We start from the raw sequence: 18,879 nt of genomic DNA on the forward strand, positions 1-18,879 counted from the left end.
GGGGTAGAGAGGACTGTGGGTGATGTGGTGAGGACTGCTGCATCACTCCACGGGGGTGGCGGGTGATGTGACAAATCTGCCACCGAGTCGCTCCGGGGTGGGGTGGGGGAGTTGCGTCCCCCATCTAGTCCTCGCATGCCATTTAAATAAATACATAGGTGGGCAGTTTGCATTTAAATAGATATACATTGGTGGCAGTCCCTTGACGGCGGTGCTGCGGGTCGGGCGGCGAGGGGCATCGGGGGAGGCGGCAGAGAAACTCTGTAGCCACGGGGCGCGCGCAAGCGTCTCGTGCGCGCACGCCCCTGGCGAGAGCCAGCCGCTGTCGGGGGCTGGCGATAGAATAGCCAGCCCCTGCAAGAAAGAGGCCGGCTCCATCTGTATGGAACCCTTGAATTCAAACCCAGCCCATTTATAATGAAAGATTTTCAGCAAAGTCTTTCGCCTCCTGAAAATCTCTCGCTCTTTGGGGAAAATAACTCAGTGTGTACGCACTACTTTGGTGAAAGATATATCTCTCACAGATTTTGGCAAAGTCTTTTGAAATGAAAATCTTTAAGTGTGTATGGGCCTTTACCCTCATCGTTCTGCAGTCTGGTTTAGAGACGCTCTGGGCTCCGGATCTTCATCGTGCTCCCGGCTCTTCCCACGTCTCCTCTACGTTCCCCTCCTTGTTTTGGGGTCACGTAAGTGCTCTCCTGGAGCCTGGTTATTATTTACTTTCACATCTCAGGCCCCCAGTGGCTGCGCCCCTCCGTGGGTTCGTTTGTTATTATCATTTTCTACACTGTGGATTTGCCTGTCGCCCTAGCTCCTGTTAGGCAGGGGAATTCCCTTTTTCCTTCTGTACCTGGTTTTGGGGAACCACTGTCTTCCTAGTGTTTCCGTCCAAGATTCCCTATCTCCCTTGTGGGCCTGCGACTGGGTCGCGTCTCCCTGGTCTTGGCCAGGTGCCGGTAGTTAGGGGTTTTTCCCAGTTAGGCCCGGTAGTCAGATCATCCTTTTGAGATACTCCCTGTCGATCGCTCACCCCTTGTCTTATCCTAACACCTGGCTGCATCGGGGTGAGAGCCGGCGTAACTGGCTCTTGCGAACGCGGCGGCTACAGGCGAAGCCTAGCACTCTGCAGGGGTATTCCATCTGCCCGGGAGACTCAACAGAGTCAGTGTAGGGTTTTGCTGTGGCCGTCCTAAACAGCGGTCCCAGCCACGGGCTCACGCCTGACCTCTTCCTTCCTGCCAGCTGTCACCTTACCCAGAATCCATCAGAGAGTCTTAACACACCCTGCGGCCTGTATTCTATCATACTGACGCATTCCCTCACCCTGCAGCTTGCATTCCCTCACCCTATGCTCTATCACATTGATGAACTCCCTCACACCGATGCACTCCCTCAACCTTACCCTGCGCTCTTGGAAGAAGGATAGCATTGGGAGAAGGATATCAGTGGGAGAAGCATAGCATTGGGAGAAGGATAGCATTGGGAGAAGGATAGTATTGGGAGAAGGATATCAGTGGGAGAAGCATAACATTGGGAGAAGGATAGCATTGGGAGAAGCATAGCATTGGAAGAAACATAGTTTTGGGAGAAGGATATCAGTGGGAGAAGCATAACATTGGGAGAAGGATAGCATTAGGAGAAGCATAGCATTGGGAGAAGCATAGCATTGGGAGAAGGATAGCATTGGGAGAAGGATAGCATTGGGAGAAGCATAGCATTGGGAGAAGGATAGTATTGGGAGAAGGATAGCATTGGGAGAATGATAGCATTGGGAGAAGGATAGCATTGAGAGAAGGATAGCATTGGGAGAAGGATAGCATTGGGAGAAGGATAGCATTGGGAGAAGCATAGCATTGGGAGAAGGATAGCATTGGGAGAAGGATAGCATTTGCTATGTTGGCTAGTTATTAAAACAATGCTCCAAACAGGTGTACGTCTACTGAGTACAATGACCAATTTTTGCTTTTAACATCTATTTTTCTTGAAAATAAGATAAGAGCTAACGTCCGATTACTGTGCAGTTAGAGCAGATTTACACCTTTGATCAATATTAGTAAATAATTTCTACTTTTAGCATTATGCTTTCAAGTGTGATTGTATAGATAATAACTATAGGTCTCCTACAATGAAACTCTCTTCTGCAGACGCATTCACTGCTGGCTTTGTCCAATTCCGAGTATTCAACAATGAACAAGCCTCAATCGCTCTATGTCCTGGGATAAAAGTGTCCAATGACTGCAATACAGAACATGTAAGTTGCTACTTGTCCTATAGAAATACAAAGGGACTGATTTAAGGTGGGTAGGTAAACAGGTACTTTCCGCTAATGCAGTTATCAGTGCTTACTCCAACTCCCAGCGCATCACAAGTACTCACTGTAGCTGCGACTACCAGCCTTCAACTCTCAGAGAATCTCCAGCATTCTGGGTTCCTTCAGGGCCGGTGCAAGGCACCAGAGTGGCCCAGACGAAGGGGGGGGGGTGTGTGATGTGCCCGCCGCTCCATAGGGTGGGTGTTATGTGCCCGCCGCCGATTCGTTCCACCAGGGGGGGAGAGGGAGCAGCGTCTCGCTCCACGGGGGTGTGAGATAGTGAGCAGCGTCTCACGTCACGGGGGGGTTTTGAGATGCGGCGATGGCCGCAGCGGCGATGGCCGCAGCGACTCTCCGTGGGGGGCGGCGGCGGGAGATGCAGCGATGGCCGCAGCGGCGCTCCAGGGGGGAGAGAGACAGAGAGGGAGATGCTCAATGCTCACCTTGACCTTGATCCGGGGGGGCTGCTCCCAACTGCCCCTCCAGTGGCTGGCGCCCTAGGCAAATGCCTAAAGCTGCCTAGTGGTGGCGCCGACCCTGGGTGCCTTGGCCCATAAATTGCTGGAAATGTGTACATGTGTTTATACTGGCAGAGTAGTGGAATGTAACCAATAGTGTAGTTTATTGAGTAGAAGGTACAGCCATACTCGCTGTGGTTACACTGGTTAAGGCACGAAGCAGAGCCTGTATTGCAGACTAGGGTTGGAGCGCTATTGAAGATGGGATGATGCCAATAGCAATAAATCAGATTCTGCTGGGTTTATTTACTAAGATGGGAGTTCTCTTTCAGATGGGATGTTGCTATGGGCAACCAATCAGATTCTATCTGTTATCTTCTTTATCTTCTAGAATAGGGGTGGGCAACATACGCCCCGCGGTCCAGATGCAGCCCGTAAACCAATCCTGTCTGGCCCGCTTCCCCCCACCAGTGCTCAATGATAAGCAATCAGACTGGCTGAGATGCTTGCCATTAGGGACACTGGGCTTAAGAGATTACAGTTGGATCTCGGCAAACCCGGAAGTGCCGAGCAGCATCCAGAGGAGATAGACGGAGTCCAGTCTCCCCAGCCAACAACCACTACACCACCAATGGATGCCGTGGCTGCGGGGCACTACACCACCGACAGTCCTATGGGCCTTTATACACTTGACAACATTGACATAAAGTATCAGGGCCGCATCTTGTACGATAGTGCCAAGCGGGACCCCGCTGAGCACTTTATACCCTCCAAAAGTACTTGGCTAAAAACCGGTACAGGTAAGTTAAGGGGGCATGGTCATTGGCAAAAGGGGTGTGTCCCTACAATTGGGCGTGTCCCTATTTTGTGTGTGGCCCTCAAATATTTACTGGTAGTTTTAAGTGGCCCCCCATCTGAAATAATTGCCCACCCTTGTTCTCGAGGGTGCTAAATACAGATGAATCCACACTTATTCGTGCAATTCCCTGCGCGCCTCATTTGAGACGTGGCACGTTCAGCGTGCCACGGCTCGAATGAGGCGCGCATGCGTGTGAGATGCTTGCACACCCCATTCGTGAAAATGGATGCACGACCATGTGAGACACTCGAGTCCCTGTCCTGCTGATCAGTGCGAGGAGTCAGGTCTTCTCGGCGCGCTGGTGCTACAGATGAGCGATAGATTAGAAGATAAGAGATAGAATCTTATTGGTTGCTATGGGCAACATCCCATCTTCAGTAGAACTTCCATCTTCGAATCTAGTACTACAGATGAGCGCTAGATTAGATTATAGTAGATAGAATTTTATTGGTTGCTATGGGCAACCAATAGCATCCCATCTTTGATAGAACTTCCATCTCAGTATATTTACCCCTAGTGGCTAGTGGTGCAGGATGCTGGAACAGTGGTATAAGGCAAGGTAATGCTGGAGCTAAGGAGGAGACACCTGTCTTCCACTATCTAACTCTCCACAGTAACAACACAGCATCAGGGATGCACAGTACTATCTCTGGGGACCATCCTTGGCCAAACTACAGTATGTTGAAGTACGGTATGTGTAGTAGCGCTCTCCTATACCGACATATACTGCATGGAAGCCACTCACAAATCAGATATTTGTCACTATGGACGGTAAAAGTAGACAAACCATTACCACACCTGACCGTTATCAAGCTAATGCTGCTCTAACATACCCTCCAACATGACCCATTCCATTAGGTACAAAATGCTCTGTTCCTGAACTTCCCTCAGTGCCAGTTACAGAGGTTGGACTCCAGCAATGTCCAAAATTCAAAAAGGGGGGGGTCACATCCAGGACAGTGATGTTTGGGGTGGCAGTAGGTGTGGCCCCCCTATTTGAATATTGGACTGTGCTGCAGCCTCACCTCTGCAACTGCCACTGGTAAGGAAGTCCAGGAACAGAGCATTTTGGGATAGATTTATTAAGCTTGGAGAAGTGATAAACTGTCTGGTTTTTATCACTGGCCAATCAGCTCTTAGCTGTCATTTTTCAAACCAAAAAAAGCCATAGGGGGGGTGAGCAGCGCTAATATCAATGAATGTTTGAAAAATAGATTGGTTAGTCTATCACAATAGTTTAATTAGAAATACAAGCTAAAAGGTGTATTCACCAGCATCAATAAAAAATGCATAAACATGATATTAAAACAAAAAATCAATAATGGAATTGCAGGATAAAAGTATAATGTAGTCCTCACCAACCATAGGCCTCTAATGTGGTGGAAAATCCCGGATGGATAAGTCCACTGATAAGAATCCAGAGGAAAAGCTTATTTCCCAAATACTTGATCCAGGGGGAGAACTGTTGTAATGGAATTTCTTTCAGGACAGGAGTGGCCCAAGGTGGCACAAATAACCAGCTCCTTCCACAGCATTCACAGATATAGAAATTGTCCTCAACCTCCTGGTGTGGCAATATAATGCAAGACTTTGTATCCAATAATGGAGAGTGAACATGAAGTGTCCCAATGGGAGTATCCGGGTCTACTTATCCAAGGCCTACTTATCATGATAAACCTACCAGGTGTAGCGAAACGCGTAAGGAGACACCTTGCTTCACATTCCTGACCACTTGGCCTTGGTGTGGAGTTGATTTTATAAAGTGTGGTGAGCGCAGCGAGCCACCGAGCCCGAAGCGTGGCGAGCGGACGCGCAGAACTTCACAGGTATATGCGTCCCCTCGCGGGGCTCGCTGCTTATACAATTTAGGGTGCTTATACAATTTTTCATCGCATAGGGGGCTAAAATCGCATCGCATCGCAGTGCATCGGGTGTATGGCATGCGATGCAATTAAATATCGCGCGATCACATATCGGGGCCTCCGTGATAATACACAAGTACCCACATTTTCATCTATAACCTAAATTCTTTCATTCTCTCGTTTAACATTACAGTACTGCATTGGAGGAGGAGGCTACTTCCCGGAGGCACACCCCAGACAGTGTGGAGACTTCACGGCCTTAGACTGGGATGGCGTGGGTACACACATTGGATGGAGCGCTAGCAAGGATCTTATCGAGGCCGCTGTACTAGTCTTCTATCGCTGATCTCCCATCTTTCTGGCATTGAAATATCATAAATATACACTTTAGAGAGAAAACCAAGCAGTAACCCGCAAAGTAGTACAAAATATAAAATGTAGATTATTGACAATATTAATGCCTTTTGTTGCAGGTAGCTATGATAGTTTTGTATCTTAAGATTTTGGGGTTTGTATCAGTATCCCAGCATACACCATCCCGACTGTAAGAATCCCGACAAATAATGGTGATTATATGGATCCTTGGCTCTGCCGTCCCCTCCCGCAACCTAACCCTCTCCTTAGTAAATAACCCCAGTACTTACCATAGGTATTCCTCTGCATTCTGACTCTCAGGATAGTGTCTGCCGGGATATTACCTACATCCCAGTTCAAATCGACTGGCAGGAGCTAGCATGGTCGGCGGCAGCGGATAGGGGGGCGACATTGCGGCCAGCGGCAGCCCCCTTCTACACTGAGGTAGGAGTCACCGCTTATAATGATCATTGTAGCATTATATAAATATATACATTATAACTGTTTTATTATATTTGTATTAAATAAAGCAGTGAAAACCAAACAGTGTGTCAGGACACATTTATGTATTATTACACCAGGGTTGCCTACCCTCCTGGATTGGCCGGGAGTCTCCCGAAAATCAGGTCCCCCTCCCGGCCCCCCGGAAAGGTGGGCAACCCTCCCGATTGCGGCCATCTTATCCCTACCTCGGCAATCCGCAGGTCTCAGAGGAGGGGGCGGAGTTAAAATGGCACAATCGCGTCATTTTAGCCCTGCCCCCTCCACGGAGATCCGTGAATTCGGCTAGTTTACATCGTGGGGGTGGGGCTTAATGATGTCATGCCCAAGCGCGGGCGGGCATCTGACATCACCGGATGCTAGCTGCCCACCCTGTTCACAGAGCAGGGCGCCGCTAATCTAAGGCACCAGAGAGTGACTTAGATTAGCGAGAGCTCCAAAAATCATTCAATGGTAGGCGACCATCTCATTTTTTCGGGCACCCACGCAAGGCTGCGGATGGATGCTTATGCAAAACATCCATTTGCAGCACTGCAGAGAAATTCGGCAAATAGTGGGGTGGGGGGGGGGCAGGTGTTCGCTCGAACGGCGGGCATCACTTCAAGGCTTGCAAAGCAGCAAACTAACACAAGGTCAACAGTTTTTCGTGTTTTTGTAAACATTTTTAAAGGTTGTTTTTTATAATTAACTATCTACGTGGACATAGAGGGAGAATAAATTATTGCCCGAAACACGAGGGGACGTGGTACACTTATAACCAATGCGAGGGGACGCGGTACACTTATAACCAATGCGAGGGGACGCGGTACACTTATAACCAATGCGAGGGGACGCGGTACACTTATAACCAATGCGAGGGGACGGGGTACACTTATAACCAATGCGAGGGGACGCGGTACACTTATAACCAATGCGAGGGGACGCGGTACACTTATAACCAGTGCTATTTTTGTAGGAAAATAGGTGCAGGAACTGTGGGCGGGACAGAAAGTGGGCGGTGATATGGGAGGAGCTACAAAAGGGGCGGGCCTTGCATTAAAAAAAAAAAACATATAATTCCTCCCAACAGTGGCAATAACATAACAATCCCCCGCAGCAAAGTGGAGAATATGCGTGCGCCTTGGGCACGCAAGGGTGTAGCCTCACTGCAAGGGGCACAGCATTGCAGGAAAAGACTACTTTATACCGCAGTTTTGCAACCTGCACGCCGAGAATTGGCCCATTATACATATGCCCCACTCCGTAACGCTTATTATACATATGCCACACACAGAGATTCCCATTATACATATGCCACACACCGTGATGCCCATTATACATATGCCACACACCGTGATGACCATTATACATATGCCACACACCGTGATGCTCCATTATACATATGCCACACCGTGATGCTCCATTAATCATAAGCCCCACACCGTGATGCTCCATTATACATATACCGCACACCGTGATGCTCATTATACATATGCCACACCGTGATGCTCCATTATACATATGCCACACCGTGATGCTCCATTATACATATGCCCCACTCCGTAATTCTCATTATACATATGCCACACAGAGATTCCCATTATACATATTCCACACATGCCACATATGCCACACACCGTGATGGCCATTATACATATGCCGCACACAGAGATGCCCATTATACATATGCCACACACAGAGATGCCCATTACACCTTTGCCACACACCGTGATGCCTATTATACATATGCCACACAGTGCTGCCCATTAAACATATGCCACACACAGAGATGCCCATTAAACATATGCCACACACAGAGATGCCCATTATACCTTTGCCACACACCGTGATGCCTATTATACATATGCCACACACAGGGATGCCCGTTATACATATGCCACACACAGAGATGCCCATTATATATATGCCACACACCATGATGCCTATTATACATATGCCACACAGTGCTGCCCATTAACCCCTTCCCGACATTTGACGTATATATACGTCATGGCCGGGATGTACTTCCCGACACATGACGTATATATACGTCATGACTTCAAAGTGCCACTGCGTCTCGAGACGCAGTGACAGAGGGACGATGTCTGCTGTCCCTGACAGCAGACATGTAACTGCATGCCCAGGGGGGGCTGCGATGCCGCCCCCCCGTCGGCGATCGCTGTGATTGGCTGTTCAGTGTGAACAGCCATTCACAGCGTTTTCCTGTGTTACCGGCGAATCAGACGCTTGGTAACACAGGTGTCAATCACCGCCGGGCGTCAGGGGGCATGAGGGGGTCATCGGTGACGACGACACCTCACCCCACCTGCCCCCAAGGCTGTGATTGGTCCGTGGGACCCACGGACCAATCACAGCCAAGGCGCGTGATTTAAACTAACGGTGACTGCGCTGCAGACGCCATTCCGGTCTGGAATTGCGTGCAGAGCGGTCACCGTGCCAATCTGTCGTGATACATACCTGATCCTTGCCCGAAACTTACCTGATCACCGCTGATCACCGCTGGTAGCGTGCTGCCAGCAGCTGGATACTTCCTGGATCTTGTGACTTCTGTGTGTGCTGCTGCAGCAGTGTCATAGAGTCACAGATCGTGAGAGATAGGGACAGATAGTGACAGAGAGTGATAGAGAGTGATAGAGAGTGATAGAGAGTGCTATATTTTGTGTCTGCTGCACCCCCTTTTGTGCTGATCACTATATCTGAGGTGATCAGCAACTTTTTGGGGGTGCAGAGGTTTTTTTTTTATATATATACCTGTCAGTTGCAGCAAAGGTTGTGCTGCCTGTGCAACTGACTGCTGCCCCCCCCTGCTGCCCCCCCTTTTGTGCTGATTAATTAACTGATCAGCAACTTTTTGGGGGTCCAGGTTTTTTTTTTTTATATATATATACCTGTCAGTTGCACCAAAGGTTGTGCTGCGTGTGCAACTGACTGCTGCCCCCCCTTTTGTGCTGGTCAGTTTAAATTAATTAATCAGCAACTTTTTGGGGGTCCAGGTTTTTTTTTTATATATATATACCCTGTCAGGTTGTGTGTCTGCTGCCCCTCACTGCTAATCAGTTTTGCATCACTGCATCACTGATCTGCGTTTTTTTTTTTTTGGAGGGTTTTGTTTTTACACCCACGTTGCTTGTGTGGGTGTCCTGTGGCCGCTGAGCGCTGATCAGTGACGTACAATCACTGAACAGCATTTTTGGCACAGGGTTGATATCATTTTTTTTTCTGCAGTTTTTTTAAATTGTTTTTTTTTTGGAGAGTGCTGTGGAAATTTTTTTTAAATTGTTTTTACACCCACGTTGCTTTTGTGGGTGTCCTGTGGCCGCTGATCAGTGACGTACAATCACTGAACAGCATTTTTGGCACAGATTGATATCATTTTTTTTCTGCAGTTTTTTTTAAATTGTTTTTTTTTGTTTTTACACCCACGTTGTTTTTGTGGGTGTCCTGTTGCCTTTGAGCGCTGTTCAGTGACGGACGTTACTGACCAACATCTGTGCTCAATTTTTGGCGCAGGACCTTTTTTTTTTTTTTTAACCCCTTCAATTTTTATTTTTTTTATTGGGATCAAATTCCTGTATAAAGTATTTTTTTTTTCTGCACTACATACACACTACACACTACTTACCCCCCGTGTTGAAATAAAGTTTGTACCCCCCCTACACTATACACGTGTTGAAACATTACACTTACAGAAACACAAAAATAAAAATGGCATCCCAAATGTCATCCCAAATGTCATCCCAGTCATCCAGAAGAATGTATTCAGCGGAGGAGGCATATGCCATGCTTGCCTCTGACTCTGACTCTGACACAGCCAGTGATGCAAGCGGGGAATTTGAAGGATTCGCCTTAAGCTCCTCTTCCTCCTCTGCTGATGAGGGACCCCCTCAAAGACGCCCCCGTAGAGCAGCTGAGACCCCCCCCCCCCAAATGATTGATCCCGTATGGACCCCACCACCAGACAATTTTGAGCCCCAGGTTCCTGAGTTTTTGGCCATCCCAGGAATCCAATTTGATTCCACAGGTCTCAGAGAAATTGACTTTTTCAAATTATTTTTCTCTGATGATTTTATAAATTTAATGGTGGACCAAACTAATTTATATGCCCAGCAGTTTATTGCTCAAAACCCCACGTCATCATTTGCTAGGTGGACCCCTGTAGATGCAGTAGAGATGATGACATTTTGGGGTCTGGTGTTACATATGGGCATAGTAAAAAAGCCAGAAATTAGGCAATATTGGAGTACAGATGTTCTGTACAGCACCCCACTTTACCGTATGGCCATGGCCCGGACTCGTTTTGAGATAATCCTTAAATTTTTACATTACACCGATAATACACTGTGCCCACCCAGAGATGATCCCACCTTTGACCGGCTATTCAAAGTCAGGCCGGTCATTGATCATTTCAGTGCCAAATTTGCAGAGATGTACATCCCTGAAAAATTTATTTGTATTGACGAGTCCCTTATACATTTTAAAGGAAGGGTTAAATTCCGCCAGTACCTTCCCAGTAAGAGGGCAAGGTATGGCATAAAAATGTATAAGCTGTGTGAAAGCACCTCAGGGTACACCCACAGGTTTAGGGTATATGAAGGGAAGGATTCAAGAATTGAACCGCCAGAATGCCCCCCCTCCCTCGTAGGTGTTAGTGGAAAAATTGTCTGGGATTTAGTGCACCCCTTCCTGGATAAAGGTTATCACCTCTATGTGGATAACTTTTACACTAGCATCCCCCTGTTTAAGGCCCTTTGTTCAAGAGGTACAGCAGCTTGCGGTACTGTGCGTAAGAACCAAAGAGGCCTCCCAAAAACGCACATTGCCCAAGTAATGAGAAGGGGTGAAAGCAGGGGAATATGCACCGAAAATATGTTGTTGGTCAAATATAAGGACAAGAGGGATGTCCTTATACTGACAACAATTCATGGAGACAGTACCACCTCCATCCCTGTACGAGGTACCAGTACCCACACCTCAAAACCTAATTGTATCCTAGATTACAATAGGTACATGGGCGGAGTGGATCTTTCAGATCAGGTACTGAAGCCGTACAGTGCCCTGCGGAAAACAAAAATCTGGTACAAGAAGCTGGCCGTGTATATCATCCAGATGGCACTGTATAACGCTTACGTGCTATTCCGTTCTACCAGCCAGAGGGGGACATTTATGCACTTTCAAGAGGAAGTCATAAAGGGCCTAATATTTGGGAACCAGCAGGCAGAGGGCCCCAGTACTTCTAGTACTGGCCCCCGTATTGTACCAGGGCAGCATTTTCCTAACGAAATCCCCTCCACTGCAAGAAAGGGCAGGACACAAAAAAGGTGCAAAGTTTGCTATAAAAAGGGAATAAGAAAGGAAACTATTTTCCACCTTGAAACTTGCCCCGACAAACCCGGCCTATGTATAAAGGAGTGTTTTAAAATATACCACACATCTATGGATTATTAGGTTCATCATTTCACCGTGCTTCGGGGGTCTTGCTAATGCCACATAGCACCCACCATTCATTCCACCAGAATCTGAGCTGCAAAATCCAAAAATCACTCCTTCCCTTCTGAGTCCTGCCATGCACCCAACTGGTATTTTTTGGTCACATATGAGGCATTGCCATACTCGGGAGAAATTGGGGCACAGATTTTGGGGTGCTTTTTCTCCTTCATACCTTCTGAAAATGAAAAATTCTGAGCAAGAACTGCATTTTTGTGTAAAAAAATGTAATTTTTCATTTTCACTGCCCAGTTGTATCAAAATTGGTGAAACCCCTGGGGTTTGAAATGTACACTATACCCCTAGATGAATTCCCTGAGGGGTGTAGTTTTCAAAATGGGGTCACTTGTGGGGGGTTCCACTGTATTGGTGCTTTGGGGGTCTTGCTAATGCGACATAGCACCCACCAACATTCCACCAGAATCTGTGCTGCAAAATCCAAATATCACTCCTTCCCTTCTGAGTCCTGCCACTTTTTGGTCACACATGAGGCATTGCCGTACTCGGGAGAAATTGGGGCACAGATTTTGGGGTGCTTTGTCTCCTTCCTTCCTTGGGAAAATGAAAAATTTTGAGCCAGAACTGCATTTTTTGTGTAAAAAATTAAATTTTTCATTTTCACTGCCCAGTTGTACCACAATTGGTGAAACCCCTGGGGGTTTGAAATGTACACTATACCCCTAGATGAATTCCCTGAGGGGTGTAGTTTGCAAAATGGGGTCACTTGTGGGGGGGTTCCACTGTATTGGTGCTTTGGGGGTCTTGCTAATGCGACATAGCACCCACCAACATTCCACCAGAATCTGTGCTGCAAAATCCAAATATCACTCCTTCCCTTCTGAGTCCTGCCACTTTTTGGTCACACATGAGGCATTGCCGTACTCGGGAGAAATTGGGGCACAGATTTTGGGGTGCTTTGTCTCCTTCCTTAGTTGGGAAAATGAAAAATTTTGAGCCAGAACTGCATTTTTTGTGTAAAAAATTTAATTTTTCATTTTCACTGCCCAGTTGTACCACAATTGGTGAAACCCCTGGGGGTTTGAAATGTACACTATACCCCTAGATGAATTCCCTGAGGGGTGTAGTTTGCAAAATGGGGTCACTTGTGGGGGGGTTCCACTGTATTGGTGCTTGGGTGGTCTTGCTAATGCGACATAGCACCCACCAACATTCCACCAGAATCTGAGCTGCAAAATCCAAAAATCACTCCTTCCCTTCTGAGTCCTGCCATGCACCCAAATGGTATTTTTTGGTCACATGTGAGGCATTGCCGTACTCGGGAGAAATTGGGGCACAGATTTTGGGGTGCTTTGTCTCCTTCCTTAGTTGGAAAAATGAAAAATTTTGAGCCAGAACTGCATTTTTTGTGTAAAAAATTTAATTTTTCATTTTCACTGCCCAGTTGTACCACAATTGGTGAAACCCCTGGGGGTTTGAAATGTACACTATACCCCTAGATGAATTCCCTGAGGGGTGTAGTTTGCAAAATGGGGTCACTTGTGGGGGGGTTCCACTGTATTGGTGCTTGGGGGGTCTTGCTAATGCGACATAGCACCCACCAACATTCCACCAGAATCTGAGCTGCAAAATCCAAAAATCACTCCTTCCCTTCTGAGTCCTGCCATGCACCCAAATGGTATTTTTTGGTCACATGTGAGGCATTGCCGTACTCGGGAGAAATTGGGGCACAGATTTTGGGGTGCTTTGTCTCCTTCATTCCTTGTGAAAATGAAAAATTTTGAGCCAGAACTGCATTTTTGTGTAAAAAATGTAATTTTTCATTTGCACAGCCCAGTTGTATCAAAATTGGTGAAACCCCTGGGGGTTTGAAATGTACACTATACCCCTAGATGAATTCCCTGAGGGGTGTAGTTTGCAAAATGGGGTCACTTGTGGGGGGGTTCCACTGTATTGGTGCTTGGGGGGTCTTGCTAATGCGACATAGCACCCACCAACATTCCACCAGAATCTGAGCTGCAAAATCCAAAAATCACTCCTTCCCTTCTGAGTCCTGCCATGCACCCAAATGGTATTTTTTGGTCACATGTGAGGCATTGCCGTACTCGGGAGAAATTGGGGCACAGATTTTGGGGTGCTTTGTCTCCTTCATTCCTTGTGAAAATGAAAAATTTTGAGCCAGAACTGCATTTTTGTGTAAAAAGTTTAATTTTTCATTTTCACTGCCCAGTTGTACCACAATTGGTGAAACCCCTGGGGGTTTGAAATGTACACTATACCCCTAGATGAATTCCCTGAGGGGTGTAGTTTGCAAAATGGGGTCACTTGTGGGGGGGTTCCACTGTATTGGTGCTTCGGGGGTCTTGCTAATGCGACATAGCACCCACCAACATTCCACCAGAATCTGAGCTGCAAAATCCAAAAATCACTCCTTCCCTTCTGAGTCCTGCCATGCACCCAAATGGTATTTTTTGGTCACATGTGAGGCATTGCCGTACTCGGGAGAAATTGGGGCACAGATTTTGGGGTGCTTTGTCTCCTTCCTTCCTTGGGAAAATGAAAAATTTTGAGCCAGAACTGCATTTTTGTGTAAAAAATGTAATTTTTCATTTGCACAGCCCAGTTGTATCAAAATTGGTGAAACCCCTGGGGGTTTGAAATGTACACTATACCCCTAGATGAATTCCCTGAGGGGTGTAGTTTGCAAAATGGGGTCACTTGTGGGGGGGGGGTTCCACTGTATTGGTGCTTGGGGGGTCTTGCTAATGCGACATAGCAACCACCAACATTCCACCAGAATCTGAGCTGCAAAATCCAAAAATCACTCCTTCCCTTCTGAGTCCTGCCATGCACACAAATGGTATTTTTTGGTCACATGTGAGGCATTGCCGTACTCGGGAGAAATTGGGGCACAGATTTTGGGGTGCTTTGTCTCCTTCATTCCTTGTGAAAATGAAAAATTTTGAGCCAGAACTGCATTTTTGTGTAAAAAATGTAATTTTTCATTTGCACAGCCCAGTTGTATCAAAATTGGTGAAACCCCTGGGGTTTGAAATGTACACTATACCCCTAGATGAATTCCCTGAGGGGTGTAGTTTGCAAAGTGGGGTCACTTGTGGGGGGGTTCCACTGTATTGGTGCTTGGGGGGTCTTGCTAATGCGACATAGCACCCACCAACATTCCACCAGAATCTGAGCTGCAAAATCCAAAAATCACTCCTTCCCTTCTGAGTCCTGCCATGCACCCAAATGGTATTTTTTGGTCACATGTGAGGCATTGCCGTACTCGGGAGAAATTGGGGCACAGATTTTGGGGTGCTTTGTCTCCTTCATTCCTTGTGAAAATGAAAAATTTTGAGCCAGAACTGCATTTTTGTGTAAAAAATTTAATTTTTCATTTTCACTGCCCAGTTGTACCACAATTGGTGAAACCCCTGGGGGTTTGAAATGTACACTATACCCCTAGATGAATTCCCTGAGGGGTGTAGTTTGCAAAATGGGGTCACTTGTGGGGGGGTTCCTAAATTTTAGCATCTTATGGTGCCTAGAAACCTACATGGTGCCTAAAAAATAATCTCATAAAAAGGAGGCTCCAAAATCAAGTAGGTGCTCCTTCTATTATGAAGCCTGTGGTTTGGTCAACGTGCACACTAGGGCCACATATAGGATATTTATGAAAACAAAAGAATTGGGGGAATCAATTTTTAGTCACATTTCTCTAGTAAAATCTACTGTGTTCCTTAGAAAAATGTATTAAAATTGAAAATCTGCAAAAAAAATGAAATTTTTAAATTTCACCTACACTTTGTTTTAATTCCTGTGAAACACCTAAAGGGTTAACAAACTTCCAAAATGCTGTTTTGAATACTGTGAGGGGTGCAGTTTTTGAAATGGCATCATTTATGGGGGTGTCTCACATACAAGTCCCTCAAAGTCACATCAGAACTGAACTGGTCCCTAAAAAAATCAGTGTTTGAAATTTTCTTGAAAATTTGAGCATTTGCTATTCATATTGTAAGCCTCCTAGTGTCCAAAAAAATTAAAAGGAAGTTGAAATAATGATGGAAACATAAAGTAGACATATGGTCTATGTTAGTTATTAACTATTTTGAGTGGTATGATTATTTGTCTCACAAGCAGCAAATTTAACATTTTGCAAATTGCTAAATTTTCCATTTTTTTACGACATTTTGGTATTTTTCACAAAAAAACACAGACTGTATCGACCCAAATTTACCACTAATTTGAAGTACAATGTGTCACGAGAAAACAATCTCAAAATCACTGGGATAAGTAAAAGCAAAAAAAAGTTATCCCCACTTAAGTGATACATGTCAGATTTGAAAAAAAGGGCTCTGTCAGGAAGGCAAAAACTGGCTGTGTCAGGAAGGGGTTAAACATATGCCACACACAGAGATGTCCATTAAACATATGCCACACACAGAGATGCCCATTAAACATATGCCACACACAGAGATGCCCATAATACCTTTGCCACACACCGTGATGCCTATTATACATATGCCACACACAGAGATGCCCGTTATACATATGCCACACACAGAGATGCCCATATACATATGCCACACACCCTGATGCCTATTATACATATGCCACATAAAAATATGCTCATTAAACATATGCCACACACAGAGATGCCCATTATACATATACCACATAAAGAGATGCCCATTAAACATATGCCACACACTGAGATGCCCATTTCAGCAGATCTGTCCTCCTGTACCCGGCTCCCTATGGTCGCAGCCTTCATCCCTCCTTCACCCATCAGTCTGTGGCACTATACCGATCTGTTTGGCACAATACTAGTCACGGTGCATGCTGATACATCTTTGGAACCATGGTGTCAAATTAGGTGGACAAAATAAAAGAATGGAGTGGAGAAGGGCTGATTTGAAAGAGGGGTGGCACTGACTGGGGGGTTCTAAGTGTGGGGCTGAAAGATGGGTGAGTGGGCTGGTTGGATGGGAGAAACTAGATGGAGGGGACAGTGGGCTGGAGAAAAGGCAGATAGTGGGATAGAAGCAATGACCTGGGGATGGTGCTGGTCTTCCATTCCTGGCATACCTGGTCAGTAGCTGTGTTTGAGCAGCCCCTTGCAGGTAGTCTTGCAGGCACTCTCCGTCAGTCTGAGAGGTGAGGAGACGGGCTTCTCTGCAGCTGGGGCTTCTGACAACAGACTGTTACAGCACTGTACTGTAACGCTGTCTGCAGCTGCAAACCGGCCACCGCTCCTAATGATCCTTGCTCTCATGCGCCTTCCGGCAGCTGCTGCCAGTGCTCCCCGTGAGACTAACCACTGGCCGCCCATAATTCCTCACTAGCGGTGCGCGGGTGCACGATGACGTCACCCGCGCACTAGCCGCGATTCGGCAGACTGGCTGCAGCCAAGTTTCGGTTTAAAAAAAAAATGAAAGTCGGAAATGACAGGGGGGGGGGGCAGTCCGTAAACAGTGGGCAGGGTAGCGGGGACTGGGAGCGGGCAGGCGATGGCTGGTGTCGGGCGGCCTGGAGCAGGTTCCGGAACGCCGTTCCTGATGACGTCATTTTTTATTTGAACTTCAGGAACACCGTTCCGGCCGAAAAATAGCCCTGCTTATAACCACTGCGAGGGGACGCGGTACACTTATAACCAATGCGAGGGGACGTGGTACACTTATAACCAATGCGAGGGGACACGGTACACTTATAACCAATGCGAGGGGACGCGGTACACTTATAACCAATGCGAGGGGATGCGGTACACTTATAACCAATGCGAGGGGACGGGGTGCACTTATAACCAATGCGAGGGGACGCTGTACACTTATAACCAATGCGAGGGGACGGGTACACTTATAACCAATGCGAGGGGACGGGGTACACTTATAACCAATACGAGGGGACGGGGTACACTTATAACCAATGCGAGGGGACGGGGTACACTTATAACCAATGCGAGGGGACGCGGTACACTTATAACCAATGCGAGGGGATGCTGTACACTTATAACCAATGCGAGGGGACGCTGTACACTTATAACCAGTGCGAGGGGACGGGTACACTTATAACCAATACGAGGGGACACGGTACACTTATAACCACTGCGAGGGGACGCGGTACACTTATAACCACTGAGAGGGGACGCGGTACACTTATAACCAATGCGAGGGGACGCGGTACACTAATAACTAATGCGAGGGGACGCGGTACACTTACAACCACTGCGAGGGGACGCGGTACACTTATAACCACTGCGAGGGGACGCGGTACACTTATAACCAATGCGAGGGGACGCGGTACACTTATAACCACTGCGAGGGGACGCGGTACTTTTATAACCACTGCGAGGGGACGTGGTAACACTTGTAACCACTGCAAGGTGACGCGGTACACTCGTAACCAATGCGAGGGGACGCGGTACACTTATAACCAATGCGAGGGGACGCGGTACACTTATAACCAATGCGAGGGGACGCGGTACACTTATAACCAATGCGAGGGGACGCGGTACACTTATAACCAATGCGAGGGGACGCGGTACACTTATAACCAATGCGAGGGGACGCGGTACACTTATAACCAATGCGAGGGGACGCGGTACACTTATAACCAATGCGAGGGGACGCGGTACACTTATAACCAATGCGAGGGGACGCGGTACACTTATAACCACTGTGAGGGGACGCGGTACACTTATGACCAATGCGAGGGGACGCGGTACACTTATAACCAATGCGAGGGGACGCAGTACACTTATAACCAATGCGAGGGGACGCGGTACACTTATAACCAATGCGAGGGGATGCGGTACACTTATAACCAATGCGAGGGGACGCAGTACACTTATAACCAATGCGAGGGGACGCAGTACACTTATTCGGTGCCCATGTTGACTTGTGACGATATAGATACCATTTTTCGGTACTTATGTATTATCTGGACTCCCATGTTAAATGCACCCCATTTTTTCATAACCCCACTATCCAACTACGCATGGAGTTGATTTTATATAGTGTGGCGAGTGCAGCGAGCCACCGTGCCCAAAGCGTGGCGAGGGGACGCGGTCTCATAAGAAAAACGGGAGTCCAG

At 47.1% G+C, this 18,879-nt stretch overlaps 1 protein-coding gene across 2 annotated transcripts in view; it reads left to right on the top strand.

Annotated features, from left to right (window-relative positions):
• The window catches only part of LOC146021004 (intelectin-1-like), a 39,498-nt gene extending 33,110 nt beyond the window's left edge, over window positions 1-6,388 (top strand). For both annotated transcript variants that reach the window (XM_083154766.1, XM_083154767.1), the window contains 2 exons: window positions 2,145-2,251; window positions 5,684-6,388. In XM_083154766.1, the coding sequence (XP_083010892.1) occupies window positions 2,145-2,251; window positions 5,684-5,836 (260 nt within the window). In that variant the 3' untranslated portion in view covers window positions 5,837-6,388. The remainder of the gene's footprint in view (window positions 1-2,144; window positions 2,252-5,683) is intronic.
• Window positions 6,389-18,879: the final 12,491 nt, after the last annotated feature.

This window comes from Crinia signifera, chromosome 7 (genome assembly GCF_055691185.1).
Source record: "Crinia signifera chromosome 7, ASM5569118v1, whole genome shotgun sequence".
In the NCBI taxonomy this organism is placed as follows: domain Eukaryota; kingdom Metazoa; phylum Chordata; class Amphibia; order Anura; family Myobatrachidae; genus Crinia; species Crinia signifera.